General features: G+C 45.2%; 1 protein-coding gene across 1 annotated transcript in view; it reads left to right on the forward strand.

Moving 5' to 3' along the window:
• The first annotated feature begins 7,586 nt into the window (after positions 1-7,586).
• MTMR12 (myotubularin related protein 12) overlaps positions 7,587-12,161 on the forward strand; it is a 48,072-nt gene continuing 43,497 nt past the window's right edge. Inside the window, exon 1 of the mRNA XM_072992867.2 lies at positions 7,587-7,922. Within this exon, the coding sequence (XP_072848968.2) occupies positions 7,659-7,922 (264 nt within the window). The 5' untranslated portion in view covers positions 7,587-7,658. The remainder of the gene's footprint in view (positions 7,923-12,161) is intronic.

Consider the following 12,161-nt stretch of genomic DNA (forward strand, 5'->3'; position numbering starts at 1 on the left):
AGTCAGCCCACCTGTCTGTCTGCTAAGGAAACTCCTGGGCGGCTTCCTCAGGCTCTTGCTCCGCTTGGCGGAAAATCTGATGCAGCCCAGCCTCACCCAGACTCTGTCTCTAGCGGCCCCCAGGTAAATTGAGTTTCAAACCCCTGGTATATATAGACAGTGATTCAGAAGACAGCAGTGGTGCAATAGAAGCTGAAGAAACTGATATGCTTGAAACTACTAATAGTGATGTAGAAGAAAGCAGTGGTGCAAATACTGTAGAAGCTGAATGAAGTGATTTGCTCAGCTAAGGGTGATGCATATTATAGTACTGACTGGTGAATGTTCCCTAATTACTAAATAAAAATGTGTTCCTTTCTAATGTTTAAAATGTTGATTTCTGGATTTTGGGGTTAGAAAATTGGGGGCATCTTATACATGGGGGTGTCTTATACACAGAAAAATATGGTATTAAAAGAGTTGAGGAAGGCTAAATTAAGAGTAAACCCAGTGAAGTGCAAGGTAGCTCAAGAAGATGTTCGGTTCTTAGGGTTTAGAGTAGGACAAGGCAAAATAAGGCCCCTAGAAGATAAAGTAGACAAGTTGTCTTGATGGCCCAGACCAAGAAATAAGAAAGAGCAACAATTTTTAGGGCTTGCCAGTTACTATAGACAGTTCATTCTCTTGTTTGCAGATAGCCCCTCTTACTGACCTAACAAAAAAGAAGGCTTCTAAGTTAGTCAAATGGGGTGATAAAGAACCGAAAGCTTTTCCAACATGCACCCGATTTTAACTTCCCTTTCATTCTCCAAACTGACACATTACATAGAGGTATTGGAGCTATATTAGCTCAGGTCAAAGCAGGAGAAGAGCATCTAATAAGAAACTATCACTGCAGGAGCAAACATATGCAACCATAGAAAAGGAAACATGGGCTGTTAAGTGGGCCATGCAGTCTCTGAAATACTACTTGTTAGGAAAACCGTTCACACTTGTAACCAATCATGAACCTTTGCAGTAGCTCAATAGGATGAAAGAAACCAAACAAAGATTAATGCAGTGGTACCTTAGTCTACGACCCTTTGCATTCACAGTACGATATTGAAAGGGAAGTGCCCATGTATTTATTTATTTGTTTGTTTATTTATTTATTAAATGTATACCCCACCCCTCTAGACCATGTCTACTCGGTGAGGCTTACAACATAAAATATATCAATATAAAATATATATAATCATAAAAAATACAATTACTATATTAGTTAAAAACAATTTAAGAAAGGATTACCAAGATGGGGTAGGATAAGGAAAGAAGAAATTAAAAAAGACTTAGCTGACTGGAGGGAAGGCCTGCCTAAATAGCCAAGTTTTTAACTAACTTAATAGCACCCAGCGAGGGTGCCAGCCGAATTTCTGTTGGGAGGGTGTTCCACAGCCAAGGGGCCACCACCGAGAAGGCCTGGTTTCTAGTTTTTTCCTTCCGAGCCTCTCTCGGCGTCAGACCCCTCAGCCGTCCCTGCTGGCTATGACGGGTGATCCGGGTAGATCTGGGTGGGAGAAGACGATCTGCCAAATATTGAGGTCCCAAACCGTTTAGGGCTTTATAAGTGATCATTAGCACTTTGAAGTCGACGCAGAAACGGATGGGCAACCAGTGCAAAGCAGCCAGAGTGGGGGAGATGTGTTGGTGTTTTCTCACCCCACTAAGTAGTCTGGCTGCCGCATTCTGGACCATCTGAAATTTCCGCATCAGCCTCAAAGGCAGCCCCACGTAGAGTGCGTTACAATGGTCTAATCTCGAGATTATGAGCACATGTACTAGAGTAGTGAGGGCCCCCCGATCAAGATATGGACGCAGCTTGGCAATCCGTCATAGATGAAAATAGGCGGAGCGGACCACGGACGCCACCTGGGTTTCCATTGTAAGCGCCAGGTCCAGATGCACCCCCAAGCTGCGAACCTCATTCTTTGCGGCAAGGGTCGTCCCCCCGAAAGAAAGGGAGTTACCTATACCGCTGACGGAAGGACCACCCACCCTCAAGACCTCCGTCTTGTCCGGGTTCAGCCTCAATCCATTCGACTGCATCCATTCCAGTACAGTCTCCAGGCAGCGCTGGAGGAACAGAACGGCATCCACTGAGGTAGATGAAAAGGAGATGTAGAGCTGCGTGTCATCAGCATACTGGTGACACAAGGCTCCACACCCCCTGATGACCCCCCCCCAGCGGCCTCATGTAGATGTTAAACAGCATTGGAAAGATGATCAACCCCTGTGGGACCCCGCAATTGAGGCTCCACGGGGTCAAAACCCTCTCTCCAAGCTGTACTCTCTGGGGCCGGTCCTCCAAGAAGGAACGGAGCCAAGCAAACGCTAGGCCATCTATTCCTAACTCAGAGAGCCTCCCCAGGAGGATACCACGGTCAATGGTATCAAAGGCCGCTGAGATGTCAAGGAGGACCAACAAGGAGATATTGCCCCCATCGGCCTCCCTCAACAGGTCATCCATCAGTGCGACCAGTGTCGTTTCCGTACCATAGCGCAGCCTGAAGCCCGATGTGAGGTCCCCAAGGTGGAGGCCTATGTAGGAGTGCCGTCGCTCCCATCGTGGGCCCAACACATCCAGACATCTCCCCCTCCTTCACCACCATGGTGAGAAGATAAAGAGGTGGAGACCCCTGATTGGGGGAAGATCAACCAGGAGCCGAATAGAGTAAACAAAGGGGTGGATACCAGCGACCTGGAGCAGGTGCTGAAAGAGTTAACCCTTACCCAGAGACCTGGGAGAGTTTTGGCGGGAAAGGAGAGGGAGGAGATAGAGGCTGGGGTTGGAGATATAAGGGAGAAGAAGGAGGAAATCTGGGGCGGCTGGGAATGGATCTGGGTGGAGCATCCGTGGACCAGCAAGTGGGAGCAGGTGCGAGTGCCCCATGAGGAAGCTGAAAGAAGGAGACGCCAAGGGCTAAAACCCCGACCCTCGTATTGGGGGGAAACCGAGGCTAAAGAGTGGCGCCGTAAGTTAAGGGAAGAAAGGGAAGCGGTGGTCAAAGAATTAGAACGCAAGAAGGCATGGCATCTTGCGGAGTTGCAAAAGATGGGGGCTTACCCGGGCCTTGGTTGGCAGACACCGCAGATGGGTCACCCTTATGGGGGTGGAGCGATGACGAGGAAACCCTGCCCTTGATTCCTGTCGAAGAGGAAGTGGGAGATGTGCCGGTGCCTGTGAAGGATCCAACAGGGCTGTGGACTATGGAAAACAGTAACCCTTTTGTGGGCAACTTATGGACACCCTTGAGGCCACGGTTTGAACCACAAGAGACATTAAACCCCGTTGGGATGGATGTTCCTGTTAATGTTGGTGTTACAATAAATACAGAAGATGTTGATTTTCCACATCTGTCTCGTCCTTTATTGGGTGTGACAGAAGCCCGTAATACCGAACCCTTACACCCGACTGGAATGGGTCCAGAGCATTGGTTTCATCCAGAAGCGCCTGGAGCTGATCTGCCACCACTCTCTCAACCACCTTGGTAAGGAAAGAAATGGGCCTATAGTTTCCAATTTCGTCCGTCCCAAGCTTGGTTTCTTCCTAATGGGCCTAATGAGTGTCTCCTTGAGGGCAAGGGGAACCTTGCCCTCCTGGAGAGACCCATTAATTATTTCAGTGGCCCATTCTGTTGTTACAGGCCTGGCTGCTTTGATTAGCCAGGCCGGGCAAGGGTCGAAAGAAGAGGTGGAGGCCCGACAGCGATCAAGCACCTTGTCCACCAAATCTGGCATCACAGGCTGAAAGGAATCGAGAATTACCAGGCAAGGCGGGGCGCTGGACATCTCAGCTCGATCCATTGTATTTAAAAAAAGGAGAAAGATCACAGTGGATGGCCTCCACTTTAGATTTTAAAAAAGCTGCAAATTGGTCAGGTGAGATGCTAACGGGAGGCCCATCACCCAGATGAATTCCAGATAGATTGCGAACTATACGGAAGAGTTCCGCCTGCTGATTAGAAGCATCGCTTATCCGGTCAGCGATGTAAGATCTTCTAGCAGCCTTTACCTTAGCCAGGTAACGGCTAGTTGCGATCCTGACAGCAATTTTGTTGTAATCTGTCGGTTTCCTTCTCCATACGCACGCTAGCCGTCTCCTTATTCGCTAACATAGATTATTTTTCTCAACAGGGACCAAGGGCTAGGAACAAGAAGAAGTGGATGGCTCACTCGGCAGGGGAGCCACGTGAGGAGGAACCACTTCCCAACAGAAAATAGGAGTGTGAGCCTTCAGCACCCACAGAGGGATACGAGACAGCGTGTATGCTGCTATCAGCAGTGGCCCAACTGAAAGTAGATGAGAAAAGGAGAGGGAAAGAAGAGTGAGATGAAGATGAGAAAGGAGAGAAGCCAATAGTGGAGGGATATCTGGTGACGGGCTGAGGAGAAGGGAGAAGGAGAAAGAGAACTAGACTGGGAGACTGAGGTGGCAAAGGAGGAGGAGGAAAAGAAAGGAAAAGGGGTGAATGAAGACATTCCTCTAGGATGGGGTTAGTTAGAAATGGAAGACCTCTGGACAGGAGAGCATGTTAAATGAAACTGTCCATAGAGGAAATAGAAAGGAGACAGCAGTATCGTAACTCTAGACCTGTAGGGAGTGAGATAGGGAAAGAGGGAGAAGAGAAGAAAAGGCAAAGAATGGAAGGATTTGAGGTACAGCTGGGGGAAGCAGAACCCATGGAATGGACGGTGTCTATCTATCCCAGGAAGGAAGATTGGTGGAAGAAGGGGGCCAACCCCGTGGTGATGTCGCATCCAGAAACACCCACGGAGGGAGAGTGGGTCGGCACCCCTGTTGCAGCACCCTATGCCCCAGTCTGAGGAGGCCCATGAGAAAACCCACAGATCGCTAACAGTTTGGGGTGAACTCCCGATGGTGAACTCTCTTGTGATGCCCGAGTTAAAGGACTGTTATGCTGAATGCAGGGAAACTGAGGGACCCATTGGTCCAATTGAAGTCGTCGTTCCTTCAGCATTTGAAAATAAAAGAAACATTTATGATGAAGGCCTGTTTCTACTTTTGGGAGAACAAAAAAGGGAATGGGGTTTTCCCAAAGTTGAACCCACTCACACTAGGTAAAGAATACTCAGAAGTGGTTTAAAGTTCCCTTCTTCTGGGAGCACCCTGGGATTTTGCAGCTTGCCCAGGGCCACACAGGCTGGCTCTTTTCCCTGAAGGCACAGTGGGAACTCCAACTCCCAAATTCTGGCACCAGACACCTGAATTACTGAGCTGTCCGGCCAGTTTGCTAGGCAGTCTGAAATACTGTTAAGTACTACAAGAGTGCTTAAAAGTTACACACTTCTGAATCTCTTGTCCAAAACGTATGATGTGAAGTCTGTTGGTGTCACGGTACTTTGTACCCTACTTGAGAGCTAGTTCTGTAGCTTAAGTAAACAAACAATCCATACAACTGGAGAAAGCTACTTCATAGCTGAAGCTCCACATCTGCATTCCCTGCATCTGAGAAGGTGGCCTGTGTGTCACCCAAAGCTCATGTTATAATTAATGTGTTAGTTGGTGTCACAAAACTTGAGTACAACAAATTTACATAGCAAGCTATTTGAAAATTAATTTTACTATCTTGACTGCCAGGAAATGGGAAACACAGGCACCATTTTCCGTTTTTAAAACAACTTGATTGCCACATGCACTCTCATCAAGTGTAAGAATGTATCACTGGAGACAAAGATCAAGATCACCCACACTGCTGCAGTTCCAATCTGTCTGCTTGTGAAAGCTGGGCAGGGGGAAAAGCTGACAGGAAAAACATTATTTGCTTAAAATGTGGTGCAGGAGGAGAGCTTTGTGGATACCTTGGACTGTCAGAACGACAAGTTGGTCTTAGACCAAATCGAGCCAGAACTATCTCTGGAGGCAAAAATGATGAAACTGAGACTGTCCGACTTTGGGCACATCATGAGAAGGCAGGATTCTCTGGAAAAGACAATAATGCTGGGAAAAGTGGAAGGCAGCAGGAAAAGAGGAAGAACAAATAAAAGATGAACTGACTGCCTAAAGGAAGCCACAGACTTCAGTTTACAAAAGCTGAGCAGGGCGGTTGAGGACAGGACATTTTGGAGATCACTCATTCTTAGGATCACTATAGGTTTGGGGCAACTTCACAGCATGTAAACAACAAATACTGTACCATGAACTTTAGGAAGGCACCAATTGCTGTTCGACCTCAGACAGCAACATGTCTTGAGCGTTTCAAGGGCACCTATGTTTGGGATTTCAGACTTTCACACTATCCCTTACCTTTTTCAATATTTGCATAGAAACTCCTATCTATCCTTATCTAATAGATCTCCTTGAGGCGAAGAATAGGATGGAAATAAGATGACCAGATAAAAATTAGAGGATAGGGCTGGTGTACATTTAATAGTTGCTTAGAAAATGAAATTTCAGCAGGTGCAGCTTTTAATGCAAGATGAAATCTATAATTAAAAATCTGAGGAAACCTGTATTTTCCCCCATGGGGTCACTCTAGAATGGAATGATGGAACGGATTTTATCTCAGCATTTACTTCTGTCATACTATCGTAGCACCATTGAGAGTGTCCTAACCTATGGCATTCTGGCATGGTTTGGGAGTAGCTCTGTAGCGGACAAAAAAGCTCTACAGAGAACCATTAAAATTGCCCAGAATATCATCGGGCTCCAGCTACCAACCCTGGATGACATCTTCACATCCCGCTGTCTGAGGAAGTCACACAGCATCCTGAGAGACTCTTCCCATCCTGCTTATAACTTTTTTGAACTCTTGCCATCTGGCAGAAGATATAGAACAATTAAGACTCGGACCACACGTTTTCTAAATAGTTTTTATCCCAGAGCTATAATTGCAATTAATAATGAGCTTAAAGACCACCAGTTGTGAATAATTAGTTGGACTGTGTTACTCGGCCTGTGGTGTAGATGTTTGTATTTTTAGTGGGGGACTTTTAGTGGGTGGGGAGTGTTTGGGGAATTTTATGTGTGTGCATGTGTCTGGTCTCTGGGTGTCTGTGAATTTCGTTGTATGGGTATACTGTGGTATATACTTACAATGACAATAAATTATTATTATTATTATTATTATTATTATTATTATTATTATTATTATTATTATTATTATTATTATTATTATTATTATTATTATTATTATTATTATGTGGGGCATCCCAAATAACAAACATGCAAACAAGCATATATTTGTCTCAAATTTCTTTTTTTTCTTTTTAGCTAAAATTGACAGAAAACTTTTTGCACTATAAACAAGATTTTTTTTTTAGTGTTCTACATTTCGACTTCTGAAAGAGCAATAATTGGGAGCTGCGCAAATCAAACGAAATACATCTCCCACCGCTAAAGTTTCCTAAGAAAGCTGCGATTGGTCCTTCTAGAGGCCCCCTCCCACCTACCCCTCTTTTTTTTTATTTTTTGGTCTGAAACTGACAGAAAGGGAACGAAGAAAGACCAACCCCTGGAAACAAACCGGGCGGAACTCTGCTTTGATTGACCACATTTTGGTCCAATGAAGGGGTCGGTTCCGAGAAGGCGCCTGTGTAGAAATAGAACGGGGGGTGGGTGGGAAAGAGAGAGGAAGAGCCGTGTGTCAGAGCGAAGGCGAGAAGTAGGTCGGTCGCTTGCGATGGGAGGGATTAACTACGTGAATCGGAGCAGGGCGGCGTTAGAAGAGGAGGCGGTCGCCGTGGAGTCCTCCTGGGAGGAGCTGCCGACGCCGCCGTCGTCCCCGCTGCCGCCGACGTCCCCGCGGCTGCCTCAGCCCCCCGGCACCAGCGGGAGGCCGGGCGGCACCGGCGGGGCTTGGTGTGAAGGAGACATGCTGGGCGCCGGGGGCGGCGCGGGGGCCAAGCCGGCCAAGCCCTCTTTCGTCTCTTACATCAGCCCTGAGGTGAGAGACTGAGGCGGCGGCGGCGGCCGTTAGCGTGAGGAGGAAGGAAAGTGGGCGCGAGGGCGCGGCGCGCGCGGCAGGAAGGAGGAGGAGGAGGGGGGGAGTAGGAGTTCTCGAGGGCGGGCAGCGAAGCAAGCCCCGGGGAGGGCGCGGGGGTGGCGGGCGGGGAAGGGGGCTCGCGTCCCACCCCGCCCCGTCCCACCGACGGACTTCCCTCCACCACGCTTTGGTGCCTATGGATGCCTGGGCGACACCTTGAAAGGGTCGTGCCTGTGTGCCGTGCCTAGTGAACCGATTCGCCTTCAAGGGACTTGTTTTATCTCTTCTGTTTTGTTTGAGCAGAATGGCGTGGATCTCCTATCCCCTTCGGAGTCACATTTGGGGAGCTTCTTGCCATAAGCGCTGCTTATGATACTTGTTAGGATACTTGTAAACGTCCCTGCAGAAACCTGTAATTTCTTGGTCTTCTTTCAACTTTTACCACCTGTTCTTGTGTTCACTTATTGCACCGACGTTGGTGAGGTTTTGTCCTATATGGTGGGGGTACAGATTTAATTAATTATAACTTTAAAAATTTGTTCTAGCTGAAGTTAGTTGCTGTTGGGTGAACAGTCGTGTGTCCAAGCAAGATTCAGTATCCATAGGCTTCAATATCTCTGTTCATTAGGCTCTTTGTAGAGGGTGCCTCTCAAAAAAATGCCTAGTTTCCTAATACTTTGCAGTCTCCCCCACTCCTTCTCTGTGCTTCATGGTCATCACTGTAGAGAAAACCTTGGCAAGGAACAGGTGTGTATCCTGAAACTCCTCTGAGAATTTTGATTTCATGAGTAATGCTACCAGAAGTCTAGCTGGAGGAGTTTCTGCAGAGTTCTGGTAGCTGTTTTTTTTTAAAAAAACCTTCCATACCTAGTGGTGACCCTATGAATTAGTGACCAAAAATTCCATGCCTAGTGGTGAACCTGTGAATTAACCCAACCCTCTAATTATTTTGGAGGATAGATGGAAATAAGGTACATATTCTCAGGCTGTCATTGAGAACCTTGAGTATCCCAGTATCCATGGTCTTCAGTTACTGTATTTTTCTGTGTATAAAACAACACTTTTCCCTTAAATTATTTGAGAAAAAGACTGAGGATCATTTTATACGCGGAAGGCAGCTCTTTACCACTGCCATTTGTGAAGGCACAGGGCTTAGCAAAAAGGAAGGGGAGGTGTTGCTCTGTTCCTTTTTGCTAAGCTCCGGCCCTTCTCAAAAGGCAAGAGCAGAAGGCAAAGGGTGCAGGGCTTTAGCAAAAAGGAAGGGGAGGCGTTGCTCCCTTGTTTTTTGCTAAGCTCCGCGCCTTCTCAAAAGGCAAGGAAAAGCGGCAGTCACTTTGACAGCCGCTTTCCTTGCCTTTTTGCCAAGGCACTAGGCTTAGCAAAAAGGGAGCCCTTTGATCCCTGCTTTTTCTAACTTGGGGTTAGAAATGAGGGGGGTGTTGTCTTATACTTTGGGTCATCTTATAAACAGAAAAATATGGTATATACTATATATGCCAGGAAAAAAATTGAGTGTATCTTTTATAAAAAATAGTATTTGCTCTGTGAACTACAAGCTTTCTTCCTGGTAGACATGCATGAGGAACATATAATGGAAGGTGTGGTGAGGGTGTTTACAGTTGATTAAGGACATATGTCATTAGTCAGTTGGTGAGGATTTGTGTTATGGAAATGTTTATGACAGAAAAGGCAACTGCTGCATATTCCCAATATTTCCTGTTCACTTAAATAATGAAGTTGCAGTCCTTAAATCCAAGCCATGGGGTGCAGGAAGTCCTCCTCAATTCGGGTTATTTTATTTAGCACCTGCTGATGCAATGTGTTGTAGAATGATCCATTTGTTGTACTTGCTGATGTATGTAGGTGACATCCTGGCTGGATTATTGTAATGTGCTCTACCACATGGAGCTGCTTTTGTAAACTGTTCAGAAACTTCAGTGGGTCCAAAACACTGTAGACAGATTGTTAACTAGGGCTGATTAAAGAGATCAAACACACACACACCTGGTACAGCAGCTCCACTGGCTGCCCATCCATTTCTGGGCACAATTCAATGTCCTAGTTTTAATTTATAAAGCCCTAAATTGCTTGGGTCCAAAATATTTCAAGGATCTTGTCTTCCTTTGTGACTCTCCCTGAGTGTTAAGATAATTACAGGAGGCTTTTCTCTTGGTCTCGCCACCTTCAGAGGTGCATTTGGTGGGGATACCACCTTCTTTGTCATTCCCTCCAGACTCTGGATGGGAGGCCCATCTTGCCCCATTTTTGGTGTCCTACTGCAGAGAAATGAAAACCTTTCTCTTCAGGCTAGCTTTCTCTTAATATCTGATTGTCTGAGATGGGTTTCAAAATTAATTCTTGTGCCTTTATTTATATTATTTATATGCTGCCTTTCTCCCATGGAGGACCTAAAGCTATTCACAACAGATTTAAAAACACCATATAAATACAGTATTTGGGGGGGAAATTAAGATTTTAAAGATCAAGTTTAAAAACAATTGAAAACATTTAAAAATCTGAACGTTAAAAACTGGCATTCCTGAGACAACGTTACTGCTTAAAAGCCTGCCTGAAGAGGAAGGTCTTTGTCTGGTGAAAGAAGATGAAGGAGGGAGAGAGTCAACCTGGATTCTCAGAGCTGTACATTCCAAAACCTCGGAGCAGCCCCTGAGAAGACCTTCTCTTGTGTCCTCACCAGAGGAGCTCGGGGAAGGTGTTGGAACTCCGAGAACTCCTGAGCAGATACTGTATTTAAAAAGCCAAGAGGGCTCATATGGGAAGAAAACATACTTCAGGTAGCCTGGGCACAAGTTATAGGGCTTTATAGGTAATACGTGGCACTTTGAATTGGGTCTGGAAACAGACTGGCAGCTGGTGAAGCTGTTGTAATAAGGGAGTTACATGCTCCCTATAATTAGCACCAGGTAGCATTTTGGCTACAGCATTTTGATTTGGTTGAAAATAAAGCATGTTGGGGTTTAGTGGGAACCAAAGTAGACTTCTGCATCTACAGTTCTTGTTTACCCATTATGAGAGAGGATCTACAACTGTGTTCAGAGTGTGTTGTTTCTAGTAACAGAAATATTGGATCCCAGATGTGACAAGTGCAACAATTTTGTAGTTTGCTTTTTTTCTGTGTGGTGCTGATATGTAACATATACAGAGTTGAAAAGCATTCTACAAAACTTATTTGATTTTTTTTCTGAGTATGCGCAACCTAATCCTACATTATCCACAAAAGATCCCTCTGTTGATGGTGGTGTTATTTAATTATTTATGGGTGCTTATAAACTATCGAGATGAAAATTTGGAGTGGTTTATAACAGCAGTAAAACATACACAGTACACAAACGGAGAATACAATAAATATAGTACACAAATGTTTAATGCACATACTAAGATATAATGTTCAAAATCCTACTGCTTTGTTGCAAACTGTAATATACATTTGCTTCTACATTGCTGCTGGGATTCTTGATGGGGTGCATCCACTGCATTAGGATATGCTCAAGAATCCTAGGAGAGACTAGCTAATTGCAGGCTGAAAGCAACAGATTTTTATGCTGTTTGCCTTCTACATGCATAACAAAGTAACAGGACTGAGTCTAGCTTTGCTGAAATTTTTATAAGAATCTTTGTTTAGGGGCAAGTACTGTTGTTTTACTTGATGTGGAAGAAATAACGGCAGACACTTGAACATGCCCTTCAGGCTAGTTCTGTACTGGTGGTACTTTTTGGGCAAGAGGTTCTGTTTTGGCGTTAATGAAAGAATGTATTTAAAGATGACTTCATCATTCTAAATTATAGTCTGATATAAATATATCTTGTTTTAATGTACACAACTGATATACTTCAGAGTGGTTTCCATGGTTTAAAACCTCATTAATTATAGTGAGTTAAGAGCCTGGCAAAACAAATTTAGGTGAAGCAACCTGGTATCTTATGTAATGTCTTTATTTGTCACAGGGAGTTTTTACAAGTCATATTCTAAAGTTAATTGAGACAAAGTTTACCCTGTGGTATTCAGCTTTGCATATGCTACAAGGTAAATTGCAGGATGATATCCTGTTAATTGTAAGAGTAATAAGAATACATTAGAGTACCTGGGATTCCCAGTTTGGTGGAGTGGATAGATGTGGTTCCCAGTCTTTTTTGAATGGTGACCCCCTTTTATGATAGACAACTTGTGACCCCACCACC

This window comes from Pogona vitticeps, chromosome 2 (assembly GCF_051106095.1).
Source record: "Pogona vitticeps strain Pit_001003342236 chromosome 2, PviZW2.1, whole genome shotgun sequence".
Classification (NCBI taxonomy): Eukaryota; Metazoa; Chordata; class Lepidosauria; order Squamata; family Agamidae; genus Pogona; species Pogona vitticeps.